The sequence below is a fragment of the Elephas maximus genome, chromosome 15, assembly GCF_024166365.1.
Source record: "Elephas maximus indicus isolate mEleMax1 chromosome 15, mEleMax1 primary haplotype, whole genome shotgun sequence".
Taxonomy (NCBI): Eukaryota; Metazoa; Chordata; class Mammalia; order Proboscidea; family Elephantidae; genus Elephas; species Elephas maximus.
Genome location: NC_064833.1, coordinates 13,185,542 through 13,201,529, shown reverse-complemented (window position 1 = coordinate 13,201,529; position 15,988 = coordinate 13,185,542). Strand labels below are relative to the sequence as shown.

Sequence of the window (15,988 nt, the reverse complement as noted above, 5' to 3'; positions counted from 1 at the left end):
CGTTATCTAGCTTCATAGAGCATCAGATGAGCTACTAGAGATTAAAGTGTTTTGTTAACTGGAAAGGGGAGAATAAATGTCAGTTATGATCACCTATTACTGAACTTGAACACATAAGCCTTTCAAACACAAAGAAAAATTTCCTCTATGACATTCCATTTGTCCCTTGGCCATCTTCTCTGTAAACTACTGAAATATAATGAGATCTTCAGAAAATGGACAATGGTAATAACAGTAATAAAGATAATGGCGCTAGCATGCGATTGAGCAACACTCTGTGCTGGTCACTCACTATTATGCACAATTCATGGGATTCCTTTTAAAAAGTTTCATTATAATCCAATAAAATAGTTAATTATTACTACTAAGCCTGTAGACAAGAAAACTGAGGCCCAAAGTAGCTTCTCTAGGGTCACTCAGCTAATGAGTGGTAGAGCTGAGACCTGGGTGTAAATTTTCCTATCTCTGGAGCACAGGTAATTAAAAAAGTCAGGCTGATCTCGGTCCAAATTTTGGTCCTATCATTTAATAACCACCAAAAAAAAAAAAACCAAACGCAGTGCCGTCGAGTTGATTCCGACTCATAGCGACCCGACAGGACAGAGCAGAACTGCCCCACAGAGTTTCCAAGGAGCGCCTGGTGGATTTGAACTGCCAACCCCCCTTGGTTAGCAGCCGTAGCACTTAACCACTACGCCACCAGGGTTTCCTTAATAACCACATAATTTTTTAATTCCTGAGCCTCAGTGTCCTTATACAGTAAATGGAGATAATAATATAGTGTATTTTATGCAAATAACATGCATGTTATATGGTTTTTGGCCAATGGCACAACTCCCCCTGCGCTATTTTCCTTAAGCTTGCTGTGCCACGTGTTTTTATTGGTGCATGCGTTATTTACATGGTCGCGTTATTTGCCATGAATACAGTATGTGCCTTAGAGCGTTCGTGTGAGCACTGGTGATAATGTACTTAAAACGTCAGGCACAGAGAAGTAGTTTAACACCCAGTCTAACAAAACAGGCTCCGCCACTTCTCTGACCTCAGCAACAGCAGGGCTGGCTTCAGTTTCTAAATAAGCAACTTGAGAGAAATATTACCACATTTTAATGATATAGGATGCTGGAAAAATCTAAGTTGCCAACTGACGGGTAGAAGAATCTTCACATTTGCACAGAGGGGCTGTAACACACCCACAGCTGCAAGGTGCAAGCTCTTGAGTCTCTAACACGATCATCTATCCGTGCTGAAGTGCGCTATCAGGCAGGACACATCCTCCTTCGGATGAACCAGAATCCTCCCTGTTCTGAGAGGGTTGCTATGTAGAAGCAGATCTTTATGCAGCAGTCTTTCACTTCTTTCTTAAAATCATTCTGTCCAAACAGTGATGGAGAAGGAAAACACTGTGGCTCACGCCGCTTTTAATTTAAAATAAAGACGAGAGGATCTCCCTCATTTCGTTTATCACATATTCTACCTGGCATGGCTTAGAAAGAGCTGTTATTTGGTCAAAGGTTGAAAGGCTCAGAGTAAAATAATATTTTCAAAAGAAGGAAGGATATCCTAGAGTATCGTGAAGATTATTTTCTAAACTACAAATCAAGTAAAAAAAACTGACCCATCAACAAATCAACCCTGACTGAAAGTCTGCTTTCTAAGCTTTGGGCTTTGACTTGAATTGGGTATTGATTTCCAGCAACATGGTCACACTTTCTCTCAGATATACTTCACGTATATCCTATGGTGGGTGTGTAAGAAGCCTGAGTCCCCAGAAGTTAGTGTAGGTACAAATTAACTGCTACTATATTTTGAGAATTCAGATCAAAGAGACAGTACAGAGTAGTACAGTAGACTCATACATGGAGCCTCTTAAAAATATAAATGTCCAGGCCCAAAACCCGGGCCTACCAAATCAAAATTTCTGGCATACTATCAAAGAGCATGAACCCTGGAGTTCAAAGAGATCAGGGTTCAACACTTGGTTCCAACACCCTCTAGCTATAAGTTCCATGAGAGCATGGATCTTTATCTGGCCTTTGGTGTTTTTTTTTTAACTGAGATAAAATTCCAGTAACAAAAACTCACCATTTTAAAGTACACAATTCAGTGGTTTTTAGTATAATCAGTGTTGTCCAACCATCACCACTATCTAATTCCAGAACATTCCATCACCCCCAAAAGAAACACCGTTCATTAGCAGTCACTCCAAATTCTTTCCTCCCCAGATCCCTGTCAAGCGGTAATCTATTCTCTATGTGGCCTTCTGTGACTAGCTTCTTTCACTCAGCATAATGTTTGCAAGGTCCAGCCATTGTAGCCTGAGTAAGCACTTCATCCCTTTTTATGGCAGAATAATATTCCATTGTATGGATACACCACATCTTGCTTGTCCATTTATCAGTTGATGGACATTCAGGTTGTTTCTACTTTTTAGCTGTTACGAATAACGCTGCTATCAACAAGATTACGTATGAGCAGAATTACTGGGTCCTATGGTAACTCTGTTTAACATTTTGAGAAACCCGTCAAACTGTTTTCCAAAGGGACAGTACCATTTTATCAGCAGTGCATGAGGGTCCCAATTTCTCTACATCCCTGCCAAAGCTTGTTTATCTTGTTATTTTTTAAATTATAGTAATCCTAGTGGGAGTGAAGTGGTGCCCCACTGTGCATTTCTTTAGTGACTAATGACATTCAGCATCTTTTCATGTGCTTATCGGTCATTTGTACATAAATATGTGCATACATATATACAAATATATATTTTAAAGAAATGTCTACTCAAATCCTTTGTCCATTTTTACATTAGGTTATCATTTCACTGTTCAGTTGTTTAAGAGTTCTTTATATATTCTTAAAATCAGACCTTGTCAGATATATGGTTTAGAAATATTCTCTCCCATTTTGTGGGTTGTCTTTTCACTTTCTTGGTAGGTAAAAAAAAAAAAAAAAGATGTGTTTTTTTCTTTGGTTGCTTGTGGTTTGTTTGTTTTGATGCACATTATTGAGCATCTATTAAATGATTGAGTGTGACTTTGGGTCACTTACTGATCCTTTCTGAGTCTCAATTTCCTGATTATTGTGAAAATTAAACGAAAAACCACATGTAAAGAGCTTAGGCAGGGCCTGTAGGTCCTGGCCTATAGATTAAGCTGTTTGTAAATGTTAGCTATTACTACTATCTGCAAAATGAAAGATGGTAAAGTCTGTGAAGTGCTTGCCTGTGCACACCATCACGAGACCTAGTGCTGGGTGGTGAGAGGAGCGTGTGCAGTAGGGTAATACACTTACTTTGAAAAGTTTATTACCGACAATTTTCACGTTTGAAAGCAAGGGGTCATTGGTGTGGGTGAGGTAAAATTAATAAGAAAAAGCCCAAAGCTTTTCTTTTCAGCTGCCTTTATTTTTCTGTGTGGCAGCTGCATGCATCCTGAGGAGTTGTGACTACACAAGTTTACCAAAGCAAACTCACTGTTGAGTACCATCTGACTTTGTATTGAAAATCATTATGGGAACTGGACTAGGTATTGAGAATAGAAGATAAGTAGAGGGTGCTTCACAGGTCTACTAGATGTCTATTAAGAGTTTTGAAGGCTTAATTCAAGTGGGAGAAATTAAAATAGTCCTCAAAAGGAAACCACCCTGATTTCTCTCCTGGGGTCAAAGACTTACAGTAGGCTCTACTACCTGGTATCTTAGAACACATCTCCTCCCGTGAAGTTTTTACTGAGTAGGGGTTCCTTCTGCTGGTCTCTCTCCGACCTGGGAGATGACTCTTCTGCCAGATTCCAATGACCACATACATCCTAGCTATCCTCCAAGTCCAATGCCAAGCACCATTGTCTCCTTCAAGGACCCTCCCCCTTTGTCCCCTGGCCAGGAGACTCTCATTCTCTTGCTGCCCCGTAGTTCTCCCATCGCTTCCTAGCCCCATTCTAACTGGTGGATCTGACTTAACTTCTTGTTCCTGATGATTAGCTCCTGAGGGTAAAACCTAACCAATGCCTGGCCTTTGGTAGGAGATTTGTGGGAAGGGAAAAAGCAAAGCAAAGAATAAAGGGCAGCAGCTTTAGCTATATAGGTTAGAGTTGTTGTTCTTTTCGCCTTTACTCACAAAGGCTAATATTTGTATTTTTACAAGGAATCTTACATTTTGGAAAACTCATTTTTGTATAGGTCAAATCCTACAGTATCTTCCTCTGTAGTACAGACCTACAGAATTTGAGAGCAGAAGAGATTTTGAAAATCTGGTGAATTCAGGTCTGCTGCCAAAATATTATAATTCAGAAGATGGAGAGGTTCACTCATTTCTGTTAAAAGTTTCAAAGCAATAAGATGTTCCTAGGAAAACTGAAATTGCTGAAGTGCCAAGATGTCTACCCCACACTACGATCAGGGGCCACCACATTGCAAGGTTTCCTAACTGCCTCCCCAAACCATGAGGCCAAAGGTTAGTCCAGGTCTTCGGTGTGAGGCTTCAGCAGTCAAATTTTATTTTATAAATGTGGAAACTGTTTCCATTTCAATATATTATTTTTGTTTCTTAAATAAGCTGAGTCAAAGTAGAATTTATATAGAAAAGAGGAAAATTAACAAATCAGATTTATGTAAATAATCTGATTATTAAAAAGCCTTTTCTGAAGAAAATCCTGGATGCTAAAATATATGAACGAATGGTCTATTTTTAGTGTCTCTTGGAACCACCACAATAGATAACATATACAATGTCGCAGGTACTTGGCTACGCAATCCATATGGATTATCTTTTTTAATTCTCACATCCCCACAATAAACCTGTGAGGTGGGTGCTATGTTGCACCCACTTGACAGATGAGCAAGATAAGGATGCTGAAGTTCAGAGAAGTACCTGATAAAGCTTGCGTGGTTACTCAGCTGCACAGCCAGGACTTGAACTCAGATCTGTCTGTCTGATTCAAGCCTTGTGCTGCTCCTGAGACATTAATGCTCACCTCCTTAAATGCTGCAGTTGAACATAAAGATTTTCCCAGATACAATGATACTAAAAGGAGTAAAAGAGGTTATCAAAGAAAATGATATTATTTCATCTTTTTGGAGAGTAAGCATTTTATTTAGGCCAAATAGCCCTCACAGCATTCTACTTAACAAATGTGAGGGCTGTCTGGATCACTCTGGAAGGTCCCTGCACTATTTTCTCTCTGACTTTCACTGATTAATAGTAACTGGCACATCTTTACACAAAGGCTCTACCAGACAACTCATGAAAGTTAACCTAATAAGTAAGCAAGAAGTAAACAAGTAAGTGGGGTGCCACAGAAACTCAGGCATGATAAAAAGGCAGCACTGCAACGTAAACAAACCAAAATGGTGCCAGCGGAGAACGGTAGGTGATTCCAAACACAATGCCAGCTGCGTAGGAAGCTTAGTATGAATGTAAACTGCTCTTAATGCCCAAAGTATTTGATTTCATTGAGATAAGGAAGAAATAACTCCAGGTGGGAATACATGCTGCAAATGATCCAATAATAGTAAAATTCCAAATAAGGGAGGGAGAGAGGGAATCGCAGGGTATAGGGAAGGTAAGGAGAGCCCAGGCGCAATCTCTAAGCTGCGCCCCATCCCTCAAATTTCAAGATGAACAGATGTTGATAGCGGCAATGAAAAGGAGAGGCCACGTGTCCATGGCACCTGTGTTCCAGCCAGTGGATGGGCTGACAGGCGGGCTTTAGGGGTGCTTGGGTTGCAGTGGCTGTGTGAGCAGCGCCCCCAGGCCAGTGAATCATCCTGGCCAACACCAAGAGCTAAGGCAGCAGAGAGGGGCGCAGAAACGTGGCTGAAACAGGCATGGGCTTTCTGGAGCAGATCAAGTCCTGCATAGTTTGGTCTTGGACATATCTCTGGACTGTGTGGTGTCATCTTCTCTGACAGTGTCACCTTGTGCGATCGACACCTCCCAGTGATGCCACTGGCACCCCCTTGGACTTGCACCCCAGTGAGCAGGTACCCCTTTTGCCCCCCTCGCTACGCCTCTGAAGGATAACCAGGAAGGCCACTTTAGTGACAGAGACTTATGCACCTGTAGTAATAGCTCACTGGCTGTCATGGCCAAGGTTAGAATTTGTAAGACGTCATTTTCTAATAGTCAAAAAGTTGCCCTAATGTGAGTTACTGATTAATAGAAAACACCAAAGATGGAGGCCTATACTATTTCTTATCCATTTGATGGTCACTGTATCACTGCACACAGAGACCAAATGGAGAACAGAATGAAAGAGAATGAAGAAAGGCAACAAGCAGAAGGAGGCCTGGGGCATTCCACTTACTTGCACTGTGCGTGGTAATACTTTATAAGGTTCTGCAGCAGATCCACACCCTTTTTGGTCTTGATTTCATTCACCTTAATGAGATACTGTGGAAATAAAAAAAGAACTAATGCTAACTAGTTGCTAATTACACACAGGGGTCTTCAGTTACAGGTTCAGGCAACAAAACACCAATTGTGAATCTGCGCAAGTTATCGTGCCGTGGATGGCCTCTGGACAATGTGAATGTCATTTAAGGAATGGTGCTTCGGCACAGCCACAAAGTGTCCAAGACAAATTGATTAGTTAGGATGTTAGCATTTTAAAAATTCTTAAGATTAGTTTACGAGACAGGCAATGTAAAACACAGCAGAACATTCTGGAATACTTGATCTGCTTCCCCCTGGTATGGTGGATCTCAAACTTATAGTTCACATGATAAAACACAGGAAAGACAGGTTGTTCTATTAGAACAGTATTCTCTTTATCATATGATATTGAAACTTTTAGAAGTTTCTTTAAAACTTCTTTAGAAAGAATTTTTGTTGCTTGGTAATCAAAGGTTAAAAACACAAATAACCCATCATTCATTTATGCAGTTAACTAAACATTACTGGCGAAGATTTTGTGCTGACATTGTTTACTTTTTGTTCACTTGTTTCATTGTGTGAAAGTGTTCACAAGCAGATAATCATATCCATTTTAATCTTTTCTGAAAGCTGCAAAAGGAACTCATTGCTCAATCCCAGCGGAACGAACTGGTCTCTAGGCCAAGGAGTGCTAGTGTTCAATGGGAACCCAGTTTGAGAACCACAGCTTCTGGTTTAAGGCAGCATGCTTTCACTGCATTTTTCCATGAATTCAAACTTTCTTAATGACTATTTATTTTGAGGTTTCATTCCAACTGGACACATGGTTAAAAAGAAAAGAAAAGAAAAAAAAAAAAACATGCTCTAAACTTACAGCAGTAAAACTTAATATTCATCAATGTTACTCCTCAAGCCCCCGCCCCTCACTCACTCACAAGCAACGCTGAGGTTCTCACCAAAGAATCCTGTTTTGGCTTAAAGACCCCCATAGGACCAAGGCTCAAAATATGAGACAACAGTGAAATGGCGGGTCCCAAAAGGCTTGGAGAAAAATGGAGATTAGAATCCTTAAGAAACAGTCCCCCAGAATAATCAAACACAGCCTGCCCTTAAGCATAAAAACTGCTGACGAGCAGATTATAGATACTAAAACTCCAGGGAAATGACTGAAGACTTCGTTCTTACCTCACACATTTGGAGCTGAAAGAGGCGCCTTTCCTTCTCCATCTCCTCTGCAATCTCGGCTCCTGTTATCTCCGTGCGGATCATCCCGTGCTGTTTTGCATGCTCTCTTTTTTCCTTTTCAATTTTCGTACTGTAATGAATGGAGACGTCATCATTACAGCAACAACAAAATGTACTCATGTCTTTCCCTTAACAAGAAAGAAAAAATAAACAAAAAAACAAAAACCCAAAGCAGCTGCTACAGGGTCGACTCGGACTCACTGCCACCCCACGCATGCCCAAACAGAACCGTGCTCCGTAGGGTTTTCCGCAGCTGATTTTCAGAAGAAGATGACCAGGGCTTTCTCCTGAGGCGACCCTGGGTGTACCTAACCTCCAACTTTTCGGTTAGCAGCTGAACGTGTTAATTGTTTGCACCAACCAGGGACTCACTTGAGTATTTCTTAATTACTGAAGTTAAGAGACAAGACTGCTTGGTAGCATCAGTCAGAAGTAAAAATCTAAGTTCAAAGAGAACATAATGTTTTACAGATTTTGATTAGAAAACTTCTTACTTTTTAACTTTGATCTTATACTTGGATGGATTCATACAAATTCTCCTACATTCTGGTTGGCACAAAGACAATTTGATAATTTACCTTTTCTTGGGTAAAACAGTTTACGATTTAAAAAAAAAACCCTTTGCTGTAGAGTCGATTCTGACTCATAGCTGACCATATAGGGCAGGGTAGAACTGCCCCGTAGTTTCCAAGGAGTGCCTGGTGGATTCGAACTTTCGGCTTTCTGGTTAGCAGCCATAGCTCTTATCTACTACGTCACCAGGGTTTATGATTAAGGGGCATTAAAAAGTTAGGGCTCTGAGACATTTCTTGATTACTGATAAATTATAAGACTTAGAATTATTTCAAGACAATTATGGTATATAATGGGTCTAGTTAAAGGCTATTCCCAATATTCCTCCAAGCTTTGGCTATTTATAAATCCCCATAGCACATTTAAATCATTCAACTACTTGGCACTGGATTGTACAAAATAAATATTGAATAAGATCTCAAGATATAATATGGAATCCCATGTAAACGTTCTTCAGTTGGGGAAAGGGCCAGGAGACTACCAGGAAAATAAGAATCAAGCATACAGCACCTGAGGCTGTTACTTGGCTATGATAATTGATACTCAGGTAATAATACCAATAATTACAGCCCTCATTCCAAAGATCCCTTTAACTTGAAAAGAGACTTCTCATTTCAAAAACAGCCTGTAATTTCTAGTTGTGAATGCAAAGACTAATTGATTTAGCCTTCAAGTGGTGGCAGTAGGGGGAACCAAACCCTAAAGAAAGCCAACGTCCTTGTCTACATACAAATAGACAAGGGAAATCAACCCACCAACCTAATGGAAAATCTACTACAAACTTGGCTGGAATTCACTTTAATACCCAAATGCTGTATCTAAGGAAGTCTTTCATCGTGGCACCTTGGCAATCAAAGAGGCAAAATGGCAGGGAATTTACCAGAAAGAGAATAAACCTCAGCTTTCTCTTCACTGGTGCGGGTAGGAAGAAAAGTAAGAAGCTATGGAGGCTTGAGAAGAAGTACTGGAGGACACGTATAGCTTAATAATAAGACTGCAGGTTTAACATGGTGACTCGACCACGTGTGTTTATTTCTTCTTCCTTCCTCTAGCAATCCAAAGAAAACAAGAGTCAAGGCATAAAAAAATGTATAAAGTCCCAGAGGTGAAAAGAATTGGAGACAAGAAACGATGAGAGAATTTAACAAATATTTGGAAAAGTAGGGCTAGAGAGGGGGAGTAAGAGAAAATCTGCATCCTGAACTATGGGAATCCCCGCCCTCTTCTCATGTATAGCTTCCAGAATACCAACATGTACAGTCGCTAGGCAGAGGCTGAAGGACTTAATGGTTCTAGAAAACAGACCTCTAGACACTGACATTTGGAATACTCCAGATGAAAAGGCTGTCTTGGAGTCCTAAAATCTAAAAGGAAAGCTCTCCAGTTGATAAACCCTGCTCATGCATGTGAGCTTTCAATCAGCTTTTAGGTGCTTCACTCTGAAATACAAACGGTTAGCCAAGGTAGGAGCCAGGAGGAAACAGATGCAATAAGGAGCAAAGAAAAAATTTTATAAAAAGTACTCAAATACTCAGGGAGATAAAATATTGCATCTTTGAAACAAGAAGAACAAACTACAAAAAAGGCAAGGCAAAACAAAACAAAACCCTGATTGAGAACAAGGGCTTTCAGAAATTTAAAATGTGACTGCCAAAATAAAGTTAGCTGAAGTAGTGAGGAAAAAAACACACTAAGGAAATAACCTAAAATATAAAAAAGAAAAAGAAAACAGGATGGCAAAAAGAAAATTATAAAAACAATCTACAAGTCCAATATTATACAATGAAGAGTTCTACCAAGAGAGAAACGAGAGGGAGAATATATAAACAAAAAAAGTCACAAGAGAAATTGTAAGAAAAATTTTCAGGACTAAAAATTACAATTGGGAGGTAAACACAGACATATCAAGAAATGTTATAAAGCCTGTTACAGGCATACCGCGTTTTATTGCACTTCATTCTATCGTGCTTTGCAGATACCACGTTTTTTACAAACTGAAGGTTTGTGGCAACCCTGTGTCGAGCAAGTCTATTGGTGCCATTTTTCCAAAAGCATGCGCTCACTTTGTGTCTCTGTGTCACATTTTGGTAATTCTCCCCATATTTCAAACTTTTTCATTATTATTGTATCTGCTATCGTGATCTCTGATCAGTGATCTTTTATGTTAATACAGTAATTGTTTTGGGGCGCCATGAATTGTGCCCATATAAGATAGTGAACTTCATCAATAAATATTGTGTGTGTTCTGACTGCTCCACTGACCTGCTGTTCTCCCGTCTCTCTCCCTCTTCTCAGGCCTCCCTATTCCCTGAGACACGACAATATTGAAATTAGGCCAATTAATAACCCTACAATGGCCTCTAAGTGTTCAAGCGAAAGGAAGAGTAGTACTTCTCTTGCTTTAAATCTAAAGCTAGAAATGATTAAGCTTAGTGAGGAAGGCATACCGAAAGCTGGGACAGGCCAAAAGCTAGGGCCCCTTGTACCAAACAGCCAAGTTATGAACGCAAAGGAAAAGTTCTTGAAACAAATTAAAAGTGCTACTCCAGTGAACACACAAATGATAAGAAAGCAAAACAGCCTTATTGCTGATAGGGAGAAAGTTTTAGTGGTCTGGATAGAAGATCAAACCAGCCACAACACTCCCTTAAACCAAAGCGTAATCCAGAGCAAGGCCCTAAATGTCTTCAATTCTCCAAAGGTTGAGAGAGGCGAGGAAGCTGCGGAAGAAAAGTCGGAAGCTGGCAGAGATTGGTTCATGAGGCTTAAGGAAAGGAGCCGTCTCCGTGACACCAAAGAGCAGGGTGAGGCAACAAGTGCTGATGCGGGAGCTGCAGCAAGTCACCCAGAAGCCCCAGCTGACTGGTGAAGGCGGCCGCACTGAACGGCAGGTTTTCAAGGTAGAAGAAAGTTTTACATTAGAACGAGACGTCATCTAGGACTTTCACAGCTAGAGAGGAGAAGTCAATACCTGGCTTCAAAGCTTCAAAGGACAGGCTGGCTCTCTTGTCAGGGGCTAACGCAGGGACTTTCAGTTGAAGCCAATGCTCATTTACCATTCCGAAAATCCTACGGCCCTTAAGAATTGTGCTAAATCTACTCCGTCTGTGCTGTATAAATGGACAACAAAGCCTGGGTCACAGCACATCTGTTTACAACATGGTTTACTGGGCATTTTAAGCCCACTGTTGAGACCTACTGCTCAGAAAAAAAGATTTCTTTCAAAATATGACTGCCCATTTGACAGTGCACCTGGTCCCCCAAGAGCTCTGATGGAGACAACCAAGGAGGTTAATGTTGTTTTCATGCCTGCTAACACAACATCCATTCTGCAACCCATGGATCAAGGATGCATTTTGACTTTCAAGTCTTACTATTTAAGAAATACATTTCATAAGGCGATAGCTGCCACAGACAGTGATTCCTCTCATGGAACTGGGCAAAGTAAATGGAAAACTTCTGGAAAGGATTCACCATTCTAGATGCCACTAAGGACACTAGTGATTCATGAGAGGAGGTAAAAAAATCAACATTAACAGGAGTTTGGAAGAAGTCGATGACAACCTCATGGATGACTTTGAGGGGTTCAAGACATCAGTGGAAGAAGTAACTGCAGATGTGGTGGAAATAACAAGAGAATTAGAATTAGAAGTGAAGCCACAATCTCATGATAAAACTTTAATGGATGAGGAGCTGCTTCTAATAGATGTGCCAAAAAAGTGGTTTCTTGAGATGGAATCTACTCGTTGGGAAGATGCTGTGAACACCGCTGAAATGACAACCAAGGATTCAGAATATTACATAAACTTAGTTGATAAAGCAGCTGCAAGGTTTGAGAGGATACACTCCAATTTTGAAAGAAGTTCTACTGTGGGTAAAATGCTATCAAATAGCACTGCGTGCTTCAGAGATATCTTCCATGAAAGGAAGAGTCAATCAATGCAGCAAACTTCACTGTTGTCTTATTTTAAGAAATTGCCAGAGCCACCCCAACCTTCAGCAACCACCACCCTGATCAGTCAGCAGCCATCAACATCAAGGCAAGACCCTCCACCAGCAAAAAGATTAAGACTTGCTGAAGGCTCAGATGATGGTTAGTATATTTTAATAATAAATTATTTTTTAATTAAGGTATGTACACTTTTTTTTTTAGACATAATGCCACCGCACACTTAATAGACTACAGTATGGCATAAATATAATTTTTATATGCACTGGGAAACCAAAAAATTCCTGTGACTAGCTTTATTTCATGGAGTCCTGGTGGCGTAGTGGTTAAGAGCTCGGCTGCAAACCAAAAGGTCAGCAGTGCAACTCTACGAGCTGCTCCTTGGAAAACCTACGGGCCAGTTCTACTCTGTCCTATAGGGTTGCTATGAGTCAGAACCGCCTCAATGGCACCCAACGAGAACAACAAGCTTTACTGCAATATTTGCTTTCTTGCGGTGGTCTGGAGCCGAACCGGCAATATCTCCAAGGTATGCCTGTATATAAAGAAACTAAACATTTTCTTATTGAGACTAAGAAACAAAAACCAACCAATCAACTGGCCAACCAACCAAACAAAAAGCCACATTTAAAGAAATAGTAATCAGAAAGGAGTCAGATTTTCCATCAGACTGAAAGTTAGAAATTATGGAGCAACATTTTGAGAGAAAATGATTATAAAACCCAAGATTTTATATTTAGCCAAATTCTCCTTTTGTGTGGTGGCAGAATGAAGATATTTTGGACATGCTGAGATCTGGGAATTTTGCTTCCTTTACAGCTGTCCCTTGGAAGCTACTGAAGGAAATGTTGCAGCAGAAGATCGGATTAAACCAGGGAAGAAGGAGTAGAAGGTCTAACACAAAAAGGGAAAACGCAGTCCCAGGACGAGGCTGTACCGCTGACATAAAAAGTTCTGGAAAGATGTTCCCAGAAGGGAAAAACGAAACTGACAGCTAATGTAACGGCAGTAAAACCACAACCATTGTACTGACATGTCTGTTTCCTAAACAAATATCACTGACAGGTGTTTGACATCCGGTGGAGACAAAATTCACAAAAGTGTCGCATAAAATTAAGTAAGTGAAGAAACACGGCCATTATTCAGTTAAGAAAAAGCAAAAAATTATACTGAAAGAATGAAAACTCAATCACAATACAGCATTCAGATTGGCACTGAATATTTTACACGCTCATAAAAATGTAAACACTGACCACTCTGTCAACCGAACACTGTTGGATTAACCACACTGAACAAAAGGGGCCAGGAAAACGACGGGGTGGTTGTGCAAGAGCTAAATCCTCATGGGGACACCATTAAAAAACAAACAAAACAAAAACACTTACAACTTTGTCTCATAATCTTTCCACGCTTTGTCAAATGGCTTCTTGAGATCCTTAGAAAAGAAAAAGAAATTGAAATTGTATTTATTTACTTTTTTTTAAGGTTATTGAATAATTTTGAAATAACATCTTAACCAACATGTTTTCACGCACATTCCGCCATTTATCACACATGATAAAGCTGTGAGAGGTAGGAAGGGGGGCATTCCTGATCCAACTAGCGAAGCAGGCCCCAGAGGTTCGGAGAGAGTCAGTCCACAGTTATGAGGTCACCAGTAGTGGAGCCCAGACTCAGATTCAGGCTCCTTTCCCCCATCTGCTAGCCTCCCACCAATCTTTCTGCAAGCAACTAATCTTGTTCCTCTGTCAATAACATTATGTGAAGTGGCACATCTTTGGAACGACCATTTTCCAAGAACATTTTTTTATGCTAAGAATGTTCAGAGTGCTTTTTAAATACAAGCATTACTATGATCTTAAAAGGAAAAAAAAAAATCAATTCTTTCAAGATAAAGTGAAATCGAATTTTTGAACACTTACTCCTTTGACTCCCTTTAAGTCTCCTTTTAACAAAGAATCCAAGGTGAAGATCACATTGTGGCTCAGACCCTGGAGCTGAAAATCAAAGCAAGACAAGACCGGAGACAGTTAAAACAGAAAGTGCATAAAGAACAATGAAACCAGCTAATGTTAACTGCTGTGATCCATATAGACAGAAGAACTGACGTGTTCAAACTGCGTTGTTGGTGAAGAATAGTGAATATACCACAGACTGCAAAAGAACAAACAAATCAGTCTTAGAAGAAATACAACCAGAATGCTCCTTAGAAGTGAGGATGGTAAGACTTCGGTTCTTTTACTTTGGACACATCATTGAGAAAGATCAATCAGCAGAAAAGGACATGATGGTGGTGAAGTGTCAGCAAAAATGAGGGAAATCCTCCATGAGGTGGACGGGCAGAACAGCCACAACAGTGGACTCAAACATACACATGATAACGGCAAAGGACTGGGGAATGTTCTGTTCTGCTATATACAAGGTCACCAAGAGCTGGAGCCAACTCGGTTGCGACTAGCAACGACAATGTTGACTGAGCATTTACCACATCCCATGCGATGTTTAGGGCTTTACACACATCATCTCATTTAACCTGGCCTGGGTCTCCTTGATTTTGGTACAAAAAGAGTCTACAGAGAAGGAGGTGCCATCCAGCTGGAGAGAAGAGTCGCAGGGAAGCCAAAGGAGAATGGAGAAGTGTGAATGCTGGGGAGAGAGAGAGAAGGCAAAACGAGGACTGAGAGAGTATGATGTAGTTTGCCTTCAAGGAGATCCCCAATGATTTGGGGAAAGCAGTCTTAGCAATGCGGAACCACGTGGCAAGGACCGGCAGGCAGAACCAGATTACAGATGGAGAGGTTCAGGGTTCCCTCACTCAAGGAATAATCTCTCACACGTAGATATATTCATTTGTCAGTCCATCCATCCCACCAACCATCCTTCCATCAACTGTTCACCCAGTACCTATGCTGTGCCATGTTCAATGCTAGAGACTGGGCAGGCAAAGATGAATAAAACACTGCTCCTGTTTTTTTTTTTCCTGCCTTGGGAGAGCTCCCTCTGTAGGGAGAGAGGCAGCCAGGACTCAGCCAGCTCTACCCATGCTATGATGTTACGTGTTCTGTAGAGGCAGAGGGGGACAGAGGTGCGAGAAGGACCAACGCTGACACTTGTGGGCCTTGTGTGTGACCCTCTTCACCACATTCATAAAGTGGGGATATTATAAGCAATCATGAATGACTGCTGTAAAGATGGTATGAGTCAATGTATGTGAAAAGCTCTAGTTTACTCCTGACACCCAGTATGTGCTTGAATAAATGTTTATTTTTACAATCTAGGGGATGTTAAGTATGAATACGGTTTTGAGAGTGTGCAGAGAGGGACACGACACAGGAAGACCTTTCCTTTTTGGCTCTTACCTTCTCCCTAGCCCCTTCCTGTTGGTCCCATTCTGGGCTTGCTCGCAAGTCATCCTACCTCTTTACCAGCAATTTTACACACAAGGAAAGTTTCCCAGTGCAGGCCACCAGAGGGCCTTGGTCAGTAACGACCAATTCTGTCTTTCTTATTTCAAAAAGAAAGAGATTCCTACCAAGACAGCTTTGTCATTGTGGTTTTAACACCACCCATACGGAGAACCAGCCTGGCTGGGAGGTCCGTGGCACTGAGGGTCACAGATGGAGAGTCTACATTCTGCCAGGGTCTAGGATCTTTGGGTGGGGGTGGGGGAATCTTAGATATTATAATGGTTTATGGCCCTCCAAGGGGCCACAGTATATAAATTAATAACTGTGGTATTACAGTTTCATTGGGAGGAGGTGATTACAAGAAAAATATAGTTTTAAAAAAAAAAAACAAAACAAGATTCCACACAGGGGATAGGGAGGTGTGTGAGTAATAATGGGAAAAGT

General features: G+C 40.8%; 1 protein-coding gene across 2 annotated transcripts in view; it reads right to left on the bottom strand.

The window, feature by feature from the left end:
• ASAP1 (ArfGAP with SH3 domain, ankyrin repeat and PH domain 1) overlaps nt 1-15,988 on the bottom strand; it is a 362,131-nt gene that overhangs the window by 94,376 nt on the left and 251,767 nt on the right. For both annotated transcript variants that reach the window (XM_049853747.1, XM_049853748.1), the window contains exons 6-9: nt 14,060-14,134; nt 13,523-13,572; nt 7,556-7,685; nt 6,303-6,388 (exon numbers count right to left, since the gene is read on the bottom strand). In XM_049853747.1, coding sequence (XP_049709704.1) covers nt 6,303-6,388; nt 7,556-7,685; nt 13,523-13,572; nt 14,060-14,134 — 341 coding nt within the window. The remainder of the gene's footprint in view (nt 1-6,302; nt 6,389-7,555; nt 7,686-13,522; nt 13,573-14,059; nt 14,135-15,988) is intronic.